The sequence below is a fragment of the Anabrus simplex genome, chromosome 1 (genome assembly GCF_040414725.1).
Source record: "Anabrus simplex isolate iqAnaSimp1 chromosome 1, ASM4041472v1, whole genome shotgun sequence".
NCBI lineage: Eukaryota > Metazoa > Arthropoda > Insecta > Orthoptera > Tettigoniidae > Anabrus > Anabrus simplex.
The window spans coordinates 480,457,314-480,482,511 of record NC_090265.1 but is presented as its reverse complement, the minus strand read 5'-3'; the positions used below and the strand labels follow the sequence as shown (position 1 = coordinate 480,482,511).

The 25,198-nt window shown below is 39.1% G+C and overlaps 1 protein-coding gene across 4 annotated transcripts in view; it reads left to right on the top strand.

Moving 5' to 3' along the window:
- The window catches only part of LOC136856975 (probable ATP-dependent RNA helicase DDX17), a 162,051-nt gene that overhangs the window by 123,007 nt on the left and 13,846 nt on the right, over nt 1-25,198 (top strand). For all 4 annotated transcript variants that reach the window (XM_067135297.2, XM_067135296.2, XM_067135294.2 and 1 more), the window contains 3 exons: nt 1,487-1,659; nt 16,298-16,408; nt 16,492-16,553. In XM_067135297.2, coding sequence (XP_066991398.2) covers nt 1,487-1,659; nt 16,298-16,408; nt 16,492-16,553 — 346 coding nt within the window. The remainder of the gene's footprint in view (nt 1-1,486; nt 1,660-16,297; nt 16,409-16,491; nt 16,554-25,198) is intronic.

The window sequence follows — 25,198 nt, the reverse complement described above, 5'->3', positions numbered from 1 at the left end:
TTTTTAAATCTAACTGTATGAAGTGTTCAAAATGATACACAAGGAATGGCATTACAGCTTGAATTCTCAGAATATTTTTTACGGATTTCTCAGTAATCATTTAAACCCCTTTCGTGTCCCTCGTTTAAGAATATTTCGAGTCTTCACGTGCCGTACGCAGTGTGTGCTTGTACTACCGAAAAAGTAGGCACCTGTGAAGTGGTATATCTTGCGGAGTTGTCTTTGTTCGTCACATGATCAGACTTAATGCAAAGTATTGTGAATACTGTGTGTGTGACTGTTGAAGAAGTATTTATTGCGATTTTGCTTGCCAAATTTACATATATCTCTCTTCTAGGATATATGCTAATCGTATGTTACAAAATGCGAAAGGTTTGAAGTAATGAAGCGATTTCTTGTGGAGGAAAATACGTGTAATGACGTTATCGTGACTAGTGACGCTAGTACGGTAATAAACCAAAAATAGTTAAAAAATTTAGGGAGGAATACTTGAATGTATGACGCGGTTTACTGCGTTTCTCAAAATCTCATTCGCACGTGTTTTGTAGTGTGTGTAGCCGCGATTTTTCAGATGCACATGATGAAGAATAAGACTGAATTCCGTGCTAGTATGAACTCTGAACTGTTTAGTGCTCTGTTAGTGCAGAGGATGCACATGATATCAAAAGAAAAAGCATGTCACCAATGTACGTTTACCAAACAGGAACTAAAAGTTGCTAAGAGAGCGAGTACAGTACTGAACAAAAGAAATGATCCTTCAACCTCCACTCAGTTATGTACTACAGATCACCTTTTATTTTAGCAAGAATCATACACTCTTTATATGGCAGTCTTTAAATTGCTGGTAGAATTGTGTGTTTTTCATTGATTTTTCAATGACATGTAAGTTAGTAAGATCTCGGGGGGGGGAATTAACCCCCCCCTCCCGTGCCCTAGCGGGTGCATTACGAATTGCCTTTCTTGAAAGTTGGCATCTCTGCAGTATGTACTAACTTTGGCTGTCATGTAGGGTGCCAGGAATACATTCTGTATTAATAAGACATATACATGGAAAAACGGTCTCAAATTCTGCAAACTAACATTATATATGGCCTAAATCGAAAGGAAAGTCATGTTGCGTGCAATAAAAACGTCTAAATGTTTGCTGTTAAATCCATCTTCAAAATAGGCATTATGCATGAATTTTCTCCTAATAAGCCAAGGAATGCAAACATGCACAGATAAAGAACTATTATTTGGGATAGTTCAGTCAAAATGAATATCTGCAAAGTTTGAGAAATGTAACCAGCTTATTTGAAAACAAGCATTTGCTTGAAAATCCGGGCGCTAGTAATGGCTATGTGGATGTTTAAGATAGAGAAAGCTTACATTATTTTGAAATGAAAGGTTTTTTTTAAATTCAATCCTCTTTATTTTGTTTTAGGCTCATCAGTTTATTTTCTACTGATAAATTGTTGTTGTAAGGAAATAGTTTTTGTTCTTTCAGCCCGACCGACAGACATTGATGTGGTCAGCTACTTGGCCAAAGGAAGTAAGAAACTTAGCTGAAGAATTCCTGAAGGACTATGCTCAGATTAATGTTGGCTCTCTACAGCTCTCTGCTAATCATAATATTTTGCAGATTATTGATGTATGCCACGAGTACGAGAAAGAGCAGAAGTAAGTAGCAAATTTTTCTTCTTAGTCTTTGATTGCTGGAGCTACTGTTGTGTTTGAAGTTAGTAGGGGTTTCGTGTTATGCAGAGGAAAGTTGCCGATGTTAGACTATCCTTGCAATATATTTTTCATTTAATTGGTAGATGCAGTCTGGCTCTGTGGTTAAATGGTTCGCGTGCTGGCCTTCAGTTCAAGGTGCCTCGGGTTCGATTCCTGACCGGAACGGGGATTTTAACTTTAATTGGTTAATTCTTTAGATTCATTGGCTGGGTGTTTGTGTGTCAGTCTACAGCATTAGAATTCTTCTCACATAGGGCCCCATTCTCAGAGGTGTGGATCATCTATAGGGCGTCTATTCAAAATACCTGCACCAGGCCTCTGCAGAGGCAACACACCATTATTATTATTATTATTATTATTATTATTATTATTATTATTATTATTATTACTGATAGGTGCTGGCATATTCTGCAGCTTATTTGTACTGTATCCCCTAGCAATCCTATGTATCATGTATGATACATCAAGTGTTTTAGCTTTCTCTGGCTCGAACAAGTTTTATATTTGTAATTGTTGTGTGCCGCCTTCTATTGCTAGGTGTAGGGGCTGCACAGTGTAAATGACAAAACTTGGTATAGTTCCAGACGTATCATGATGCAGCCAAAAATAACCCCAGAACCCTCCTCCAAAATATTCCAAAAATACTGTTTTTACAGGTATGTCATATTCCCCCCCCCCCGTTAAGACTGAACAGAAAAGAAATGAAGTTAATGTCAAATTCCACATTCCCCCCACCCATTTCAATAGCTTCTGACTTTTCTGCTTCGGCACATTTTTCTTCATCCAGTGACGTAACGTGTTGCAAGGATGGTGGAATGCACGCAATGTCGATGAGCCTAACTTAGCACACTGGGGCGAAATGCTGGCAACCAGGAATGAGTTGGCTGCAAAATTTATAGGGCCGATTGCAGAAACGATGACTAGTTTTAAGCCTTAGACATTGTCTACCTAAACAACGTGTAAGTCGAGCACGATCTTCCATTGCATAAACAATGTTCAGATGTTTAACTAGACATTGCTTAAAGTTTCAATTTTGGTATCTTTCATGGAACTCTTTGCTTGTCGCAACCAATGAAATTCGTTGGTGCGCGCGCTGAACGCCAGTCAGCTGTTTGTCTTCCTACACATTACTCAAATATGGCTGAGCATGACTTGCCCACAGATAAGAGTATCGCTTTCGGTGGAAATTAAATCTCATATTATCAACACTAAAGCGACACGCCACCGTACGAGTAAGTGCAGCTTATGTTATAGGATTGTTACAGTGAGTGTAATCTACTCATAAATACGGTAGCTTCGACGAAGGGAAGATGAAGCAATAGTAATGTGTAACCGAGTGTGTTGTATGGGCCATATACAGGCTGAAGCAAAATTCGTGCACTCGGGCGTCACAGCGCGACTCCTCACATGCCAGCAATAAAAAATTTCTCTCACAAAAGTTTGTCCTGCGAATATATCCGGCAGAAAAAGGACATTGAAGAGTGGCAATCTGGCAACACTCTAACCACATGTATGGTAACTACCTCTGTCAGCACATATTTGTCGTGCTGTACAGTTGGTGCAGTGGATGGCGTTTTGGGTTAGCATGCAGGAGGTCGAGAGTTCGATACTGGGTTGAGACGCATTTTTTAATTTCCTAATTTCCATCGGACATTACATAATGTAATACAGTAAGTCACCGTATCTTAGGTCACATGTATCCTACATTTACAACATTTTGTAACGCTGAACACAACAGATACGCGGTTAGACAAATAAGAAATAGACAGTTAAAACAAATGACTTGTCTTAGGACAGAATAACTACAAAAACAATACAGTATCACTTTGTAGATGCTAAAGATGATAGCATAGTACAATAACACATCTACTTTTCATTTACATACTACATGTAATGTTTGAGCGCTCAGATGTAGCACATTAGCAATAATACTGTCCATATTAATGACCGCATGACCTTCACAGAGGAATAAGTTGTCCTCAGAACAACAAATGTTCAAAGCTACCTCCCTGCACGTCCAAACATTGCGCAACCCGCCGGATCATACAGCTCTGGACCCTTCCTTCGCAGCATAGCTGCGTCCACAGTAACAAGAGCAGCATGAACAGGCGCTACCAATTCTTCCACATTTGTCGGCGGAGTAGATTACACGTGCTCCTTTAGTTGTCCCCACAGGAAGAAATCCAGGGGATTTAGGTCAGGTAAACGCGGTGGCCATACAACTGGACCACCACGTCCGAGCTATTTCCCTGCAAATGTTCTGTCCAATTAATACTGTCGCACATTAATTCCAGAGTGTGGAGGTGCGCCTTCATGTTGGAACCATGAAAGTGGTTCCACTATATACCGAACATATAGTGGAACATCTTCCAGCACATCAGGCAGATAGTTCGAGAGTAATGCTCGATACCTTCATGCAGTCAACCGGTGAGGCAACATGTAGGGGCCCAAACACCTGTCGCTGAATATTTTGGCCCAGACGTTGGTACCAAAGCGAACTTTTTATCCACAGTCGCGGGTGACGTGCGGGTTAATCTCACACCAATGGTGGCCATTGTGCATATTGAAGACATCCTCATGAGTGTATGCTGCTTCATCCGACCATAGTGTGGTGTTCACGAAGTCATCATTGGCTTCCTGTTTTTGTTGGAACCATTCACAGAATTGCACCTGCTGATGGCGATCTGCAATTTGCAGGTGTAGCGTGAAAGAATAATGATAGGGGTGCAGCCCATGACCGTGCGTTGCGAGACACGCAGCTGCCTTGCTACGCTATGTGTACTTCGCTGAGATTCTTGGTGTATGACCTCCAGAATAGCTTCCTCAGTAGCTGGAGTACGGCGAGTCCGTGGACGACCTCTGTCAGCGATGGTGGAAGGAAAGAACCTGACTCCCGAAGGCGCAGCTCCAGACGACGAAACTCATTTTTATCTGGATGGCGTTGCCGAGGATATCTAGCAGAATATTCACGAGCAGCAACACCAGCTCGGTTATCAGATGTTCCAAGGACCAAAAGCATATGCACATATTCATCGCTTGTGTATGGCATACGTCTGCCACACTGGTTTAGAAGGACATTCGATACGTGAACGCATGTATATTGGAGTCTGTCACGACCGCGTTATTCAGCTTGCCACTAGTCCTTGTCTGGTGGACAGTGCATACACTACGTAATAAACACTCCTTCAGTCCTGCACGCTGTTCCACCTAACGCGCATTACCCCTCTTGACAGATATTGTTCTGCATGGTTCACCCCGACACCGCCACTTGTGAAATGGTCGGTTTGGAATTGCACTGTTTCCCTAACAGTAATAGAGGTGATGTTTCCACAATGCCATCGAAATAATAATAATAATAATAATAATAATAATAACAGTGTAATGAGATACGTACTAAACAGCATGCGGTTACCAGACGCAATGTTGAAAGGCATACTTAGTGGGACCATGGTGATAACATACAAATTGTAACAGAGTTTGGACATTATTCGCAAAGCCACGCTGCTAGGCCTGCTGGTAACGTAAGGCCCAAACGAAATGTAATGGACCTGAACGAGGCAAGAATAATAGTTGGTACTAATCTATGGGACCACTGGAGGAGGTACACAGAAATGAGGTTTCGCACCTAGTAGATTAAGTAGTGCGAATAAATTCATGCCCACGACGTGGAAAGGGCATCTTTCAAAGCTGACTAATGAAAACGATTGTTCGTCCATTTCAAGGTTTCTAGAGGATCCGCTGCAATCGCTGTTGACGATTATGGTGGCAGATACCATACCATCTGGACTATATTTACAAAATAAAAAACATATGCCTCAACCCAGGATCGAACCCTCGACCTCCTGCATGCTAACCCAAAACTCTATCCACTGCACCAACTGTACAGCACGACTAATATGTGCTGATAGAGATAGTTTCCCTACATGTGGTTACAGTGTTGCCAGATTGCCACTCGTCAACGTCCTTCTGCGGATATACTCGTAGGATGAAAGTTTGTGAGAGACTTTTTTATTGCTGGCATGTAAGGAGTCGCGCTGCGATGCCCGAGTGCGCAAATTTCACTTCATCCTGTAGATGTAGCTTGCATTCTGGAGATCGTAGGTTTGAAACGCATCATCGGCAGCTGTGAAAATTGTTTACCGTAGTTTCCCTATTTTTACACCAGGCAAATACTAGGGCTGTTATTATGGCCATGGCTCTTCTTCCCCGGTCCTCTTTGAACGGTAGTCACCACCACTATCCTTTTCCTATCTGATAGTTGCTGAAAACTTATATGATTATATAAATATAAACCCCACACAACCTCCTTGTTAGTTTTCATTATTATCCTATATGTGTTTACTTGGCAGTAAATATAAGTGAATCCCTCCTGGTTGATGTATGTGACAGCCCTCTGACGACCGGGACACAGAATTCTGTGATATGTATGTAGTCAAAGTGACCTATAATTCCATGGAAATTACCCCATGTATATAATAAAAATATATCGTTTAAGCCGCGAGAGATTTATTTCTTGGATCGGAGTGCCAAGTGGGCCACTTTTGGTAAGCAGAACTGGCGCTGTGGGATGAACCAAACGCAGGGTTAAGGCGCCCGGATAGATGCTCGTGGGAAACCATGTAAGGCGTTGGTTGCTTAAGACAGCAGGACGGTGGCCATGGAAGTCGGAATCCACTAACAACTCGCCTGCCGAAGCAACTAGCCCTGAAAATGGATGGCGCTGAAGCGTCTTGCCTATACTCTGCAGTCAGCTCGGCAATGAGGGGTGCGCGGTTTTGCTTTGGCTGCCCGCCCTGTGAAGCCCTGACGAGTAGGGGGGTCGCGGCGGTGAGCGCAGAAGGGTCTAGGCGTGAGCCTGCCTGGAGCCACCGTCGCTGCAGATCTTGGTGGTAGTAGCAAATACTCCCGCCAAAAATTGTATTCAAGTTGACAGTTACTGGACTGTCACTTTGTCAGTCTCAAGAAACAAGTCTCTCGAAAAGCGAAACCTTATTTTAAGATTTATCTCCCAGTGCATGTCAAACGAAATGCTGCGATTTAGCAGTGGGGGACCCACAGAGCAGCCGTTGGACTAACCTTTCTTCCGGAATCGTCTCATCATAATACATATTACATATTTAATTATACGTTACCTCTGATTGCGATTCACTCCTCTCATTTGAGGTTAAACGGTGCTCTCCGCGGTGTTTTTTTTTTTTTTGCTAGGGGCTTTATGTCGCACCGACACAGATGGTCTTATGGCGACGATGGGATAGGAAAGGCCTAGGAGTTGGAAGGAAACGGCCGTGGCCTTAATTAAGGTACATCCCCAGCATTTGCCTGGTGTGAAAATGAGAAACCACGGAAAACCATCTTCAGGGCTGCCGATAGTGGGATTCGAACCTACTATCTTCCGGATGCAAGCTCACAGCCGTGCGTCTCAACGCGCACGGCCAACTCGCCCGGTCCGCAGTGTTTAAACATGACCGGTTGAACATCGGTTTTAGACAGTGTCTAAGTGATAAATAACGTCTCTGCAATGCGGCAGCCATATTTAGGCATTGTTTAATCGTAGACATTGTCTAAATACCGTTTCTGCAATCGGCCCATAATGTCCAATAATGGTCCATTCATATCAGTTGTACATATTAATGACGCAGTGTAGTTGTCTTTGGCAAATCTCCTGATCCTGTCATGTACCTGAATGTACAATTGAAATAAATCCAGCTAAAACGATTTAAGCACAAGATCTGTACCGTACAACAATGATTAATATTGGGCACTTAATGTGGTTTTTTGTCATTTTAACTAAATTCAATTTAGTTTTCGGACATATCAGACATCTTCTATAAAGTGGAGATGATCTCATTAAAATCATGGCTCTCTTCGTTTTTAAGAATCAGGTAAAATTAAATATGCGGTATACAACCTTAAAATAAGGTACTTTGACAACAACTCCTGTAAAGCTGGGTGGTCCGCTTTATGAATAGCTACATTTGCCTCCAAAAACATCTTCACTGTGTCTTCAACAAAAACATTTTTTTCCAATGTTGCACTTTTCCTTTTGCATCATTTGCACGGTGGCTTGCTGCTTTACTCCATATTGCTTCTCTTCTCATTAATTATAAAAACATTATTTTGCACCAACATGTCTCTCTCAACGTATGCTTGGTGATGGACGTGAGTGAGTGAGGCTCCACAGTAATCAAGTGATTTGAAGGTGTTATACAGCAGTGAAAGTGACAAAAATTTGCGGAAGTGCAACATTTGTATTTACCAATCAATACACACACGTTTTGTTGGTATTGATCTTCTTTTTCTTCCAAATTCGCATTGTAAAGAAAATGGGTCACCGAAACAACGGAGTTGGAAGCCCAGCCATTACCAGTGCTGCCAACGTAGACCGCCTCGTGAAGTGCGCGCTGGACAACTTCATTAACTCGGACAGCTTCCTTGAAAAAATTGTGCAGGCCATCTCATCCCGCATAACAGAAGTGGTCATAAAGGAACTTGAAAAAAGTTAAAAATTTAATATCGAAGCGTTGTCAGAGTTAACTGATAAACTTGATAAGAAGGAGGCGGAAATCCGCAAACTGAATGAGGATATGGACACTAAGTGTGATTCATTGGAGCAATATAGCAGGAGAAATAATGTAAGAATTTTCGGCATTCCTGAAAGTTTGAACGAAAACTGCGATGAACTAGTGCTCAACGTGTGCAAAACAGTAGGTGCAGATGTGAGACTTAATGACATCGATAGGTGTCAGAGAGTAGGACCTCTATCTCCAGGAAAAACACGACCTATCCTAGTGAAATTTGTGTCTTATTGCTCACGGCAGGACGTTTTCACGAAGAAAAGGAAACTGAAAGGATAATCTACAACAATCCGTGAAGATCTTACGGCTGTCAGAATGTCCATCTTGAAGACGGCTATCCAGCGTTTTGGACTTACAAACACTTGGACTGATTCAGGAGACATCATAATCAAGAAGGCGGACGGGATGAAATTATGAGTTTGCCAGTTAAAGGAACTTCCTATGGCATAAGGTTCTGTTGCAGTGCTGCTTTATCACTTGACAGTGTGAGTCTACTTCCCATCCTTTACCGTAAGTCTCAGCCGAGAAGCTATCTTTTTATTTAGTTTAAGAAAATCTATCTATGTATCTATTTATCTATCTATCGTCTGTCTATCTGTCCATCCATTTACCGTATTAATTGATCTTAATATCGATTAGCTTATCTGTCTTCTTATCCTACCATCTGTCGATTGACTTACTCTTTAATCACTTTCCTAACTGGTTAAAATTTAAATCAGGCCCTCGTATTTACGTCTACATAGATCTAACATCTACACAACGTATAATAAGCTCCTACTCGAGTTATTCTGTACGCGTGATCTGCTGTTGCACGTTGTTATTATTATTATTATTATTATTATTATTATTATTATTATTATTATTATTATTATTATAGACAATTTAGCTATCTAAAATACGTAAAGTGCTGATTATTCATTGGTTGTATTCGCATGCTGTGTTCTACTTCTAGTTAGTTTTCATTTTAGCAATTGGCAATGCATACCACTAACAGCAGTAATCCCTCTGACCATTGCAATACTTTTCCTTGTCACACTTCCCCTTCCCCGCCCAGCCCTTCAACCTGTCTACCTGCTAGTCCATTGACCCGAACCCCACCCCTTGAAGCTACAACACAAATTCCCCAGTCAGCTCTAAATAGACATAAAAGCGCACTTCACATATGTCACCTTAATGCCCAGAGTTTAGTTTCTCAAACTCGTATAGATGAACTAAAAGCGATTTTCATTCCACTGTCCTTTGATATCATCTTATGCAGTGAAAGTTGGTTGAAAGTCAAACATCAAGCTTAGAATCTTGAATTACCTGGCTACTGCCTTCTGAGGAATGACAGACTTGGCAAAGGGGGAGGTGGGGTCTGTGCTTTTGTCTCGTCGCGCTTGAAACCTCAAATTATCTGTCAGTCGCCTCAACAGTATGAGCGTAAACCTGAGTACATGTTCATAGAGATACAGGTCGATACTGTTAAATGCTTGGTAGGTGTATTATACAAACCGCCTAAAGCTCGCCGCCTGAATGACTTAGAGACTGATATTAACAGACTGTTACCTATGTACGAACATTTTATAATGATCGGAGATTTTAATACAAATCTTCTAGATCCAGATTCTTCCAAAGCCACCCATCTATTGAATACATTTCAGGCATGCAGCATGGCGGTCCTCCCACTTTCTCCCACTCACCAGACTAAAACTTCACACACACTACTGGACCTAATAGTAACGGACAACCCTGACAGAGTATTACATCACGGCCAGACATCTGCTCCCGGACTGTCAGCCCATGACATCATCTTTATGTGTTACGCACTGCAATGCCCTAAACATAAACCTAAGCACGTGACTTACCGAGACTATAGCCGTATTAACAACGAAAAATTATTGGAAGACGCTTTTTCGATGCCGTGGCAGGAGATAACTCATAAAACTAATATTGACGACATGGTCACCACTTTCAATAACATGATACTACAAATTTTTGACAAACATGCCCCTATACGAACAGCATGCGTCTGTAAAAGACTCTCCCCGTGGCTAAATGATGATATTAGAGCAATGATGGCTAAGCGGGATGCAGCTCATAGGAAATATAAACATTACCCGACAGAGGAAAACTTTATCTATTACAAACGACTACGTAATAAAACGACTCAGACAGTAAGAAACGCTCGACTACGGTACGACGTAAGACCCGCTACTTTATGGAAGTCAATCCTCCATTTTGGACTAAATAAACCGGACAAGGTAGACGATTTGGAAGTTTCTCTTGATGAATTGAATAATCACTTTGTATCCTCCCATGTACAATTAAACGAAGAAGCTAAAGAAATTTTTTGTGTGCAAATTACCACACACCACCCGTAGGCAGAGACAAATTTTATTTTAGTTATGTCCCACCCCTTCAAGTGAAAGCGGCTATCATGCGAATCAAAACTAAATCCACAGGGGTGGACAATATATGTATCATAATGCTAAAGAAAATTATCGACACTATTATTCCAGTATTGACATTCATATACAATTTCTCCCTTCAAAATAGTGTATTTCCAACTGTCTGGAAAATGGCCCTGGTGCATCCTTTACCGAAGATAAAATCTCCTAGACTAAACAGTGACTACAGACCTATAAATATACTGTCAATAGTAGCCAAGGGACTCGAACACATAGTGCATAATCAAATCAACTATCTCAACGACCACGACATATTAGACCCACACCAGTCAGGTTTCCGATGCAATCACAGTACATGTACTGCCTTACTAAGCGTGACTGACGATATAAGACAGGCTATTGATGAGCAAAAACTGACTATCCTAGTATTATTGGACTTCAGCAAAGCATTTGACTCTGTAGACCATGAGTTGCTCCTATCCAAACTTTATCACCTAGGGTTCTCCTACAGTACTCTGAGATGGTTGAGAGCTTATTTACACGAATGTCAACAACGTGTCGCCAATCAAGGTGCATTTTCTTCGTGGCAATATGTAAAAAGAGGTGTCCCACAAGAGTCAACCCTTGCTCCTTTGCTATTTTCTTCTATATCAACGACCTAGCTAAACAGCTGACACATTGTAAACGTCACATCTATGCTGACGACGTACAATTGTACATCCATGCAAAACCAACAGACGTTTTGACAGCAATCGAGAAAATTAACATGGATCTAGAGGCCATAAGTAAATGGTCTTACCAGCATGGACTTATTTTGAACCCAAAAAAGTCCCAAACTATAGTAATTGCCCACCCAAGACTTATTTCCGACAATTTCCGCATGCCCATCCCCGACGTACAACTTCAAAATCAAGTTTTGCCCTTTTGCAAGAGCGTAAAAAATCTTGGAGTAACCATTGACCAGCACCTCTCGTGGACGGATCAGATAATATCTGTGAGTAGATGAGTTTTTGCTACGTTGCACACATTAAACAATTTCAATTTAAAGAAGAAACTAGTTGAAACCCTCGTTCTTCCAATATTCGATTATTGTGACGTAGTTTACAAAGATGTGAAAACCGAGCTTCGAGATAAACTACAACGTGCACAGAATGCCTGTGTAAGATTTATATGTAATATGAAGTTTTACGTCGACCTCGGATGGCTACGCCTTGAAGAGAGACGCGAGCTGCATACCCTGACTTCATTGCACCGAATCCTTACCTTACAATCCCCATCTTACCTGTATGAACGATTTCGTAGCCTTTCTGAACACCATGATAAAAACACCAGAGCGCTGAGCTCGACATTGCTCGCTATTCCTAAGCATAAATCCTCAACCTACAACAATTCCTTCACTGTTGTGGCCAGCCGTGAATGGAACTTCCTTCTGCAGGAGGTCAGAGGGATATCAAACCACGGAAGATTTAAAAGTGTGTTCAAAATATCTCTATGAAACGAGCTCGTAGTGTGACATTCTTCTTCTTCTTCTTCTTCTTCTTCTTCTTATTATTATTATTATTATTATTATTATTATTATTATTATTATTATTATTATTATTATTATTCATCAGTAGTGTTAGAAAGTACTCAGCTGTGGTTTTCCTGCATAGTTATCCTTATCCCTATCCCAATTTTGCAATGTTTTTCACCCACAGTAAACACATGAAAACTGAACATTTCGTCAATGTGATATACTTCTGGAATTGGACAAATTAATTGTAAATATTAGTAAGTTTATCTATATTATTATTATTATTATTATTATTATTATTATTATTATTATTGAAATTGTAATTTGTTCTTTGTTGTATGTTAATTTCTTCACAGGAAGCAAAATGTTAATTTATATTGTGTATTATAATAGTTATTTTTATGTACAGCAGGATAGCATAGTACCGTCGTAATTTGTTTCATTCTCTTTTTTCATTTATTCAGTATGTTATATATTTTTATGTTAATTATGTATTTCACTGGTTAAGTGTAAGACAGGGACACGTGTCCCTAACTTTGCCAGTTAAAATAAATCATGTCTATCTATCTATCTATCTACAGCTATTACTGTGCTAGTCTAAAACATCGTCCACTGTTGTTCAAGGCTCTGATTACTCAATTTACACATTAAAACTTCATTATCACTGGTATAAAGACTTTCGTGTTCATAATGTTCTGTCTGCTGTTTTATGTATATTTTCAGCCGGTACCATCTTCACACTTCTTGACTTGACCTACACGAAGGGAATGAAAGCGACTGGTGAGCAACGATTTCCTCAATGCGAACAGTCGTGACATGAGCTGCAGTGTGATCTCACTACATTTCACACAGTGTGGAAAAGGCATAGCATGTCTTCCTGGAACTGTTAGATACACGATACACGTGAGCTTGCAGAAAATAATGATAGTGTGTTTCCAACTTCAATTTCTGAAGAACGGTGGTTAAGCCATCATAAACATTTCAATGTTGTACAAACTCCATCTGAAGTTCGCAGAAGAAAGAAATCCAGAAAAAGATTTATTTTTAAAAATTGTGGCTTATGCATTTACATAGCATTTTGGTATAACTTTTGCATTTTAAGTCAATTTTACATTTTATTGCTTTTTCAAAACTCATTAAAAATTGTTTTAAGGGTTGTGAAAAATGAAAATGCAGAAATACAAGGCTTTTAAGAATATTTCGCACTACAGACTACAGAAGACATACAAGCCCGGCTCATTGGCTGAATGGTCAGCATATTGGCCTTCAGTTCAGAGGGTCCCGGGTTCGATTTCTGGCCGGGTTGGGGATTTGAATAACTTTTTATTAATTCTTCTGGCTCGGGGACTGGGTGTGTGTGTCCATCCTAACACTCTCCTCATCATATTCAGACAACATGCCACACTACCAACCCCCACAGAAACACGCAATAGTGATTACATCCCTCCATGTGGGGTTGGTGTCATGAAGGGCATTCGGTTGGAAAACAGGGCCAAATCCACATGTGCGATACTGTTCGTACCCGCGACCCCACATGTGTTTGAAAAAGCTGTAGCGAAAAAGAATTCCAGAAGACATACAAAAAACCTCCCACAAAGTACAAGTTCTGCCTATCACAACACTACTACTGCTCCCTCCGTTTCTTTCTTCATACTTTCAACACAAGTAGGTGAGCATCAGCCAGCTACACTGCAACTCTTCTGATTTTCTGATTTATTTTTCTTTCTTCCTATTTTTGACCAATGTGACCTCCAGTATGCCCAATACTCTTCCCCTAGGATAAAGGACAAATTCTTATGTGCTTGTGTAATTTACACAACCTCATTTTCAAACATAATTATTTCACGCTTTATATCTCATGTGTATCGTGTTTCCCGGCTCAACACAGCAGTGTGTATGCTTTACAGCTCGGGATTCGAGATGGCAGTCATCCTACAAGCAAGAGAGGCTAGTGCGCAAAAGCAACTTAGTTGATTGGGACGAAAGAATGAGTTTGTTATTGTGTGGTTCGTGGGCTGTTAACATCATTTCTGTGTGTAGTTTCATTCGAGTTGTAGATCACTTTTTTTCTTATGTTTCTGTGTTCCCCCCCAGTCAAAGTCGTATGTTAATAAGGTATGAGACATATTGAATAGTTTTGTATGTGGTAGTTTCGCATGTTTCAGTGCATATTTTTTTTTTGTTTGCTGGTGGCTTTACGTTGCACCAACACAGGTAGGTCTTATGGCGACGATGGGATAGGAAAGGGCTAGGAGTTGGAAGGAAGCGGCCGTGGCCTTAAGGTACAGCCCCCGCATTTGCCTGGTATGAAAATGGGAAACCACGGACAACCATCTTCAGGGCTGCGGACAGTGGGATTCGAACCCACTATCTCCTGGATACAAGTTCACAGCTGCACGCCCTGAGGTTTGCACCAGGAAGGTCATCCAGCCATAAAAATATGGTGTAAAATATAATCTCACTTCATCCCCGGGACTGTATTGGGCTGCGGCCCTAAGAGAATTATATGCATTCCATTAATAGTATAGGTAAAAATGTATCTGTAAAAGTGCTTCTTCCTTTTAAAAAAATCTCGGCCCAGCGGGCTCACCTGGTCATCAAAACTCAGCAGTGAAAAGGTTAATGGAAGAAATTTCAAGTCCCAAAAATTAATCTATAAGACCAATGTGATAATATCTTCGATTTAACTTAATTCGCATTAGAGTAAAACCTGCATTTAGTGCAAGGAAATGTTCCAATTCTCAGGTATTTTTTCTATTCGTTTGTTTTTGGGTTGTTAAGAACCTATGAGAAAGCACTTATACGCTGGCAAATCATGATTCAAAGCAGATGAGGAATTTAGAGCGCAGGCACTTAGGGCTAAAGTGAGATGTTAGACTTGGATACACATCCGGCCGTAGCCGCTTTAGTACAGTAGAAGAGAACCCCGTTGTAATGACAATATTATGCCCTTTGAAAATTCCTGTAATAATCTGCATTATCCTTCGGTTTAAAAAATATTACTAAAATTTTATTAGGATCAACCTATTCAATACAATTATGTTCCTATAGTTAGGATTTACGTCTTATTATACTAACATTTGATGGGACATATTTCACCTGTTATAAGGGCATCAGCCTTTTTAACGGATTCCTCACTACATGCACGAGGGAGCTCTCCCTGACATTCAAAGGTGCTGTTGACTGATGTAAACAAAGATTGAGGGAACATGTTCACATCCTCTTCGAACATTTTTCACAATAAGTGCACTGACAGCAGTTTCCTTAGAAATAAAGGCTGAAATAAAATGTTTGATTGTGGATGGTACTTGAGAGGTTAACACAAAAAACCAGAGCCCTCAATGAAATGACATATTTTTGAGTCGCATCCACCAAAGACCATATCCTAGAAAAGGTTTCAAAACCAGAGCCCTTAATGAAATGAAATATTTTTGAGTCGCATCCACCAAAGACCTTATCCTAGAAAAGGGCTCTCTTAACTGCAGTGTTGACAATATATGCAGAAGTTTGGTTTTGACAGTGATCAGTTGCAGATAAGGATTTTTTTTTTTCTTTTTTCTTGGTAGGAAGCTCTTAAAGTTGACTGTTTACCTTCAAACCTAAACATGAATATTTTTTAAAAGTAGCGTGATACAGGAGGCAGTCAATAACATAGTGAAACATCTAGAAGGAATAGAACTTAGAGTAGGGTCTCGTGGTGTTTCTTCAAAGTTATTTTTATTGTCTAGGAAGGAATTAATATTTTCTCAGTCTTTACAAGACAAAATTTTGACGGTAGTGCTGAATAAATCGTGTCAAATTTTAGTCATTCAGATACATAAATGAAAAAATTGTACAGGATTCATAGTAAATAGTAAACTTAGGTATACTGAGTCTGATGGGACTATCTCCAATGGGAAACAGTTTTCAAATAAATTAACTAAACTTTAAAACGTCAACCTTTTGGTGGAATGTTAAATTTACGTATTTTCTTTTTACAAAATTGTGTGTGTGTATTAGGGAGGAATTTGACTTTGCTTGTTCTGAGTTAATGATGGTTTCAATGAGTGAATATTATAAGCCATTATTTCAAAAACGTGTTACATTCTTTTTTATTGTTACAGGTTGAGTACATTATTGAAGGAAATAATGGCTGAGAAGGAAAATAAAAGTATTGTATTTATAGAGACAAAAAGACGTGTAGATGAAATAACTAGGAAAATGAAGAGAGACGGGTAAGGATTCCTATTATTCTTTTTATGGGTCTAAATAAAAATCTGTACTGTGGAAATAAAGCAGTGGAATTATCTCTTTCCAGGTGGCCAGCTTCTTGTATTCATGGAGATAAGTCCCAACCAGAACGAGACTGGGTACTCCAAGGTAAGTTATTTTTCTTATTATCTTTGTTTTTGTGTCGTGTACCTTATCAGAGGAATATAATTTTGTTACATCGTGGTCATAGCTCTGGCTGTTCTTCCTGTTAGCAGTGTTTCTGCTTCAGTTGCCCAGAATACAGTAAGTTTACTTTCTCACATAATTTCAACAGCATGTGTCAAAAGAATGTAGGAAAACTATTATCAGTAAATGTTTATTTTGTTGCTCCGTAAGTCCAGGCTGTTCTTATCTTTAGAATTATTTACATACTTCTATCTGTACTGTTTAATGAGGAAAAGTGTAAATAGACCATACGTAATCAGCCACTTGAGGTTTAGATTCGTCATTATTAGGGGGCGGATGTTTATAACCTAAAAATGTATTAAATATGAGTGCATTCCGGACTTAAAATATAAAAAATACGACTTACAAAATTCAAAGTATAACAGTGTGGCCACCCGTATGGGAAACCGGGAAATGTCAGGGAATTTGATAAATGATGGGAAAACTGGGAAATGTCAGGGAGTTCAGAAAATAATCTGGAAATTCGTTCTTCTTCCAGATAAAATGGACATACCGTATTTATCCGTTAATAGAAGAACATATTTCATTTAATCTACGGCATGTCTTTTATGCCAGGAATAAATTGTAAAGAAATCGAATAAACATTTAAAAAGTCAAGTGTGATCTCGAATGTGAAGTAACCAATAGGATCAATAGCTATATGGATAGCCTATAGCAAGCAGTAGCGACTACGATTGATCGATCAAATTTTCAATGTTTTGATGTGCTTACTATTGAATATGCTGTGTTGTTGGGGAATGGCGAGCTTGATGAATTAGGCCTATATTGAGTTCTCAGTTTTTCTAATTGCTTAAATACATGGCTTCCACAACAAAATATGCATATAGACAAAATTCCACAACCCAGCGGATAACTGTGTTTGTTTACTGTGTAATGACATGTGCGATAGTCACTACCTCATAAAATGTAAAAACAGACAACAAACACTGACTGAATGCAGGAAAGTGTGAAATTAATTTAAACTTGATACTCATTCGAGTGCTCATGTTTATTATTATTAAATGCGCTGACGTAGGTAAGCCTTTTGTAAATGTGTAATGCATCGTGACACAGTTCGGGCTGCGCCATGTTGAGTTTCTAACCTATCTTTCGTGAGAGCGGTTCGGAAGTTTTCAGGCATGACTAGTAGCTTGTAATATCACTTGTAATTTTGTGAATAGAGAACAAGATTTGAAATAAAGCGACATCACATTGCAAGATGAAGGTTTTGTTGGTTAGGAGATTTTGAGTTTGTGAAGTATGTTTATATGTATTCGTTCTTGATCCAGCCAATCCCAAGCTACCGTTCATATCGATTTTTATTGGTTGAGCGCAATCTTGAAACCTGTCTGCCAACTATATTGTCTACATCACCACGTGGTTAAACTACCTAACTTGGCGTGTGTGGTTTATAGGTTTAATAGTATTCACTGTAGTTGTAATTTTATTTACATCCGTGTGTTGGTTACCATAATATACTTCATCTGTGTACCATACCCCAGTATAGTTTGTGAAAGGCAAGTGGCAAGAATGTGACTCGGCAAAAATTGACACTGTGGTATCGATCAGCAATAACCTCCTTATGCCAGTCATTTGCTGCGAACAATTTATTTCTTTTACTCTTAATAAAAATGTACCTATTCTTGTTGTAGTTTCTGATATTGTTAGGAAGTGCATGTGCCATCTTGGAAGGTTTTGTGAATTGGTTTTCACTTGTGATTTGCGTGTGATTTCCATAGTAGGGTATTACATTTTACGAGGACTCTGAGCCGCAGTTGTATTGCATCAGCTGTTACCGAAGCAGTAGAGTGCTGGCAGCATAGGTAAGGCAATGCTCACATGTTTACGAACTGTCAGTTTAGAAGAAAGCCGTGCAGAGTATAGAACTATTTAAAGATTTTTTACAATCTACTTACTTCTTTTTTCAGCTAACAATGTCTTCATTAAAGCCAAGGAAAACTTTGTTTAATGTAAGGTGGCTGCTTGATGATACTTTCAGAACATGGTTGAAGCCCATGCCTCAGGACAAATTTTCAGCATATTGCATAATATGTAAAACAGCATTTTCTCTTAGCAACATGGGGAAGCAGGCATTAAAAAGTTACATGAGAGGAAAGAAGCATGCCAGTAGTGTCAAGTTCAGCCATTTCTCATCATCCCATTCAAGTTATTTTAAAAAAGAACATTCGAATAGTGAAGTAACAAATGACTTAAAACTCGGTAGATAATACCCTAGTCGCAAACACAAATTGTCCTCTGCCTGCCACATCTACCACAACGAATTCTATCACATGTGACTCCACTGCTGCTGCTTCTGCTTCTTCCATTAACCTTTTAAGTGCTGAGTTACTAATTGACTGTTTGGTACCTCAGTGCTGAGTTTTTTCATTCGTAAAAAGAATTGTAGAAGCCTCAATTTTTAACTAATCAGTTCTGTGATTACCTTAAAATGTTTATAAATGTTGATTGTTTATAAATCTAAATGCAAATGGAAAATCCCACACTTATGTTCAATATTATTTTTTGAGAGAAAATAAAATTACACTTTGCCCATGCTTGTATTATCTTTATACAAAGTAAAGAGCCCAAAATATTATTTCCGACAATCTGTAGGCAACATGTAAACTCCTAGAAGTATATAAGTTGATATTTTAAAATATTTTCCAAACCTGGAATGTGGTGATAGTTAAATGTTTTCTACTGGTTTTTTGTGATGCCGATTTGTTCAACTATCTGCACCAACTCCACTGGCACAAAAGTTTCAAAACGTCAAAATGATTTTCGGGGTGTCATCAAACACTATTTGGCCCTCAGAGCCTGTCACAGTTACTTAAATATCTGGTGAAGAAAAATATCCATCCGCCACGAAGGTAGTGATAAAATAGCTTTTGTACTCACCGTGTTTTTCTTCTTTCGTTTAGTAGGAAGCTCTGTTTATCTCACATACAATATTTTCGGCACTCTCTCTACCACTCTCACTTTCAAAATCGTTTAACATCTCCATCATCACTTTCCACTCTGGATAATAACCGAAAGATTCTGTGATCCGAAATAACATCACTGCGAGATTGTTGTTCCGCCATGTTTGTTTTCATCACAGATGTCTACAAAAAGCTCTGTAAGTTACTTCGCGAAGCTATAATCTCTGATCAGTTAGTTCTACATAATGCCGAACAGACTGCAGAACATGTCAGAGATCAAATTCGCACTCGAAAGTGAACCGGGTAACTTAATAAAAAAAATTCTCGCGCACCGTCTATAGACGGAAAGATAATTCTGTAGACATCACCAGAGATGAGATGTCTACAGAATTATCTTTCAAGAGAGCAAGTAACCAAAGCTGAGATTATATGATGCATGCATACTGACATGCAACACCATTCTTTACGTTCCAGTGAAGCTAGTGTAAGTTTGTTCCCAGTAATGTTTCCAGACTCTGAAATCGCTTCGAAAGTTGAACTGCACAGAACGAAAGTTGCATATACAATCACTCATGGTTTGGCTCCCTATTTTCATAAGCAAGTTCTTGAGATGTGTCGTAAGTGCACACATTTCACCGTTGGTTTTGACGAGTCGCTGAATAAAGTTTCTCGGATGGGCCAAATGGACCTTGTAGTTCGTGGTTTCAATCCTGATACCAATGAAGTATGCTCTTCTTATTTTGATTCCGTGTTTCTTGGTCACTCTATCTCCTCAGATTTATTCAGTAGTTTTATGCGAGCACTGCAGGGACTCAATCTTAAAAAAATAGAAAATAATAAAAAAACCTCTTACAAATTTCAATAGATGGTCCAAATGTTAATAAGAAGTTTCTTCAGGATATCGGTAATTTATTAAGTGATGATCCAGATGCTCCTATTTTGGTGAACATTGGATCTTGTGGCTTGCATACTGTGCACAATTCATATAAAATAGCAGTAAAAGAAACCCAATGGAATATTGCAGAGTTTCTTCATGATCTTCACTTCTTGTTTTGCTACGTTCCTGCAAGACGTGCTGATTATACTCATTATTCAGGTTCAAACGTATTTCCTTTGAAATATTGTGCTAAAAGATGGCTTGAAAATTTGAAAGTCATTGAACGTGCTATAGATATCCTACCTAGTGTTGACAAATATGTGGAAGGAGCAAACAGAGACAAGAAAATCCCAAACTGTAACAGCTTCAAAATAGTATCAACTTCACTTAAAGATAAGCTACTTAAGGCCAAGTTGTCATTTTTATCATCACTTGTTGGAGATTTGGAACCATTCCTAAAACCATTTCAGACACAGAGGTGCCAACTATTACGGATTGTCCGTAATGATTACGGAGCTCACCTCACGATTACGGAATTACGGACAAAGGGGAAATTATTACGGAAAAGCTGACATTATTAGAAAAAATAATGTTCTACTATAAATCCTTCAATGAAGTTGTATTTGCTGAGTTAAGTGTACCTGACAGTTGACAGGAAGAAGTGAGGCCTACATTAAGCACATCTGCACTGGAATCGCTTATGGTTCAGAAGACGAAAATGTCATCACAGTGTGAAGGATGTTTCAAGAAAAACTACACTAAAAATCAGCTGCTTCGTGAGAAACAAGGTACAAGGAATGTTTTATAAGAGAACTAGAACTAACAGGTTGTGTGCAAATGTTATTGTGAAATATGATATACTTTCGAATGGATTGCTAGAGGGAGGGACAAAAAGGGTGCCATTATCGAGAAGGGAGGAGCACACTTTGGACTTGACTAGAAATTTTTCTCCGGGGCAAAGGGCGATTACTGATAATCCACTTCAAAGGTTGGCACCTCTGCAGACAGATCTTCCATTTGCACCACTCCTGTATGAATCCCTCATTGCAACAATGAAAAATGTCATGACAAGGTTTGTTAAGTCTGAGTCACTGCAGTCTTCAGAAAATGTCCTCAAAATTAATTTAGACAGTAAAGAAAATCTTCTGCCTGCATCTAAAATTGACATAGGTTATGCTGCTAGAGCAGCACTGGATTAAATGATAAGAGATATATTAGTGTTTCGCACAGATTGTCTAAGAGGAATGGTAGCTTTATTCAAGAAGATATGGGAACGGTCACCGCTGGCATAAAAACTAACTAAAGGAATTTCTTGTTTCGATCCAAGTGTAGCCAAGCAACCTCTAAGCAGCAAACGGCTAAGGGTAGCATTAAATGCCTTTGTTGAAAAGAAATTGATCTCGGGTAATGAAGCCGATCATGTACAAAGGATGTTCACTTCTGTTAGTGAGAATGATACTTTCAGGCCCAGTTGTATAAAACATTTGATCTGAGTTTAACGAGGAAAAATGGCCGCCAGTCAAATTGAACTTTGATTTTCCGTTGTATAAACGCTAATCTAAGGTCATCTCGTCTCGATCTAAGTTCAGATTTGACCGGCGAATATTCGTCGGTTAATCTCCTTGAACCTAGATCATTATCATTCATATTAAACATTGAACTAGCCCTGAAGACTTGAGAAGTGTTTCCTTGTATCGTATTTGCCTAAAAATACCGTACCTTAATAATATCGAGATGAGTTATAAATATCTTGAATGCTAGTAGTTAAATAATATTGCTAAAGATCGCTCGATTTTTCAGAAGTGAGGTTATGTGAATATCATATAAACAATAGCCTACTGCCATACCAACACGTTGTTGTTACTTAGTTTTATGATACTGCTTCAATAATTATTTTAAATTATGTTTCAAGTTTACAAAACAAAGCAACTGTGTAATATATACTGTATATTCTTTAGCAGGGATGTCAGATTATTCCCACTTTTCGTCTGATGAAGAAGAGTTGATTTTACGATGAGATCCTTGCGTCTTTCGGTACAGACGGAATCCGATGATTGAAACGAGTGATCAAATGTTCAAAATGAGATTTCGTTTCTCGAAAGATATTGAGGAACGACTGGAACTGAAGTTAAGGGACACACTACAAAAACCTACTCAAAGAAAGTATCCCCTGTCACCCATGTGTACGTTTTATGCCACAAGAAGTTTTCAAATGGTTGTTGGAGATCTCTTTAAATTGACAAGTTAACGGATTTCTCTTTTAACTTTGATGTCACCATATCGGTTCTTTTATTTTCTATTATATGTTTGTACCTTGATAGTACAATATCCACCAGATCGTCCTTTTATTTCGGTGTGAAATTCGCAGAACGCTCCTTTGAAGTTCCTTCCATGTTTACTTCGCGAGATTTCAATATTATCTTCTTCTCCTTCTTCGACAGTCACGGCAGTTTCGTATTTCATTTGTTTACAGTCACGGCCAGGTCAATCCCGCCATTTATGTATTATCCAAAGGGCTGAGCTATTTCGTATTTCATTTGTTTTGCGGTGTTGCCACGTCAACTTTTTTGAACTCCGATTACATTTGAACTACAAATGTGTAAACCGAGTTCAGTTTTATACAACGCGATGAAGTCGTAATCTCTGTTCATTTTCAGAACTAAGTTCTTAATTGATCTCCAGTCAGATGTCTTTATACAACCAGGCCATTTCAAAGAAGTAGTGAATTCTTATCTTCTAAAAACGAGATAAGGTCACCCTTGGCTCTGCACTGTTTTGCCAACAGTAAATTTGAAAACAGAAAAGTTGGCTTCATTTCTCAAAATGATACCAATGTTGTTTCATGGAAATACTTCACTTGAACGTGGTTTTTCTCTGAATAAAGAAATTAGGGTAGAGAACATGCTACAAGAATCCCTTGTAGCTCAAAGAAGAATATCTGATGCTATCTCAAACCTTGGTGGAGTTGAAAAGGTCTCCATTAATAAGAACATGCTCCATACTGTAAGGAATGCTCATGCTTTGTATATTCAAAATCTGAAGGAGAAACGTGAAGCATTGGAAGTAGAAGATTCTTTGAAAAAAAAAAAAGAGAGAAAGGCCACTTTGCTGAATCGGAAGAAAAGAAGCGGAGGGTGATGGCAGAAGCTCGGCAGTCGTTGCTGCCTATAGATAAAGAAATTTCTTCACTGAAGTAGTAATGGTAATATTTTTTTAAAATCTTAAAGTGAATTAAATTGGACTAAATTCAACTTCCAAGTTTTGAAATTTAATATGCACATTAATTACTCATTCATTTTTTGCATGTTAAGTTTTCGAAATATATTTTAATATTACGGTCATACCTGGAAACTTCTATTATAATTTAATTTTTTGTCATTGTGTGTCAGGGAAAAAAAATTGTTTTTATGCCTGGAAAACAGGGAAATGTCGGAATTTCAAAATCTGGATTTGGTGGACACCCTGTATAACTTAATGAATAGCATCTACATTACATAGAGAGGAGCCTCCGTGGCTCAGGCGGCAGCGCGCCGACCTCTCACCCCTGGATTTCGTGATTCAAATCCTGGTCACTTCCTGTGAGATTTGTGCTGGACAAAGTGGAGGCAGGACGGGTTTTTCTCCGGCTACTCCGGCTTTCCCTGTCATATTTCATTTTTAGCAACACTCTCCAATATCATTTCATTTCATCCGTCATTCATTAACCATTGCCCCAGAGGAGTGTGACAGGCTTCGGCAGCCAGCACAATTCCTATCCTCGCCGCTAGATGGGGGCTTCATTCCATTCCTGACCTGGTCGGGTGACTGGAAACAGGCTGTGGATTTTCATTACATACAGAAACCTTTTTATTACAATTACTACAGCCTGGAAATAATGCAGAGTTAAAATAGTTTTAATTCCTTGAAATCTTTAACCTAAAAATCGATTGTAATGTTGAATACTTCATGAACTCATTAAGGTAACACTGCATACTCCTAGGCAACTATGGACTCTGTGGAAGACATAAAAACTACAGTTACTTTCACTGTTCAATATTTAATCAGTTTTACGTTATACACAAAATGTGATATGTGAATGTAGCTTTCATATCTGATCCAGGCTTCATTATCATTATTGTTTCAATTTATGGCTGCATGCATCTTAAGATTAATGAATGAGAAGCTGATGGTTGTGATTTATGTTTTATGAGGAAGTACAACTGGGTGATTATGCTCTCTGAACAAATTAGTGCAAAAGAACTTTCAAATAAAAGAAAACTACTTATTCAACGAAGGAATTTGGAAATGCAGTACAAAATGAAACAAACTATTTTGAATTAGGCCGAAATATTACTAACAAATCAAAAGGGAATGTGCGTTCCCTGAGTGAGTAACATTACACCTCTAATTTACATACCCTTGATTAATCCACTAGCGCATGTAAAGTGGATGATGAGATCAGAAGTAGTCGCGTCATCAGCATGTATACGTTCCGAGTGTTTCCTGTAGACCGAGGCTCCGTTTTAGGCCAGAGAGATCGGCACACTGTGAGGATGTGGGCACCACACTAACACACTGGGTGGTCTTACCTTTTTAGGATATAAGAGTGCGTAGATCATCCATGACCAATCCTCAGCCAATACAATACTATGGCCTCTCCCCACGAAGGCTGAAAAGAGGACCGCCACATGGAGGTTGTCTTCTTAATTGCTCTCAGCTTGTTTGGGAGTTCGGATAGCTAGCCACTCTGATTCCCAGGACGCCAAGATGGTTTGACGTAGCTCAGAGCAAATATCTTAAGCAGGTGCATT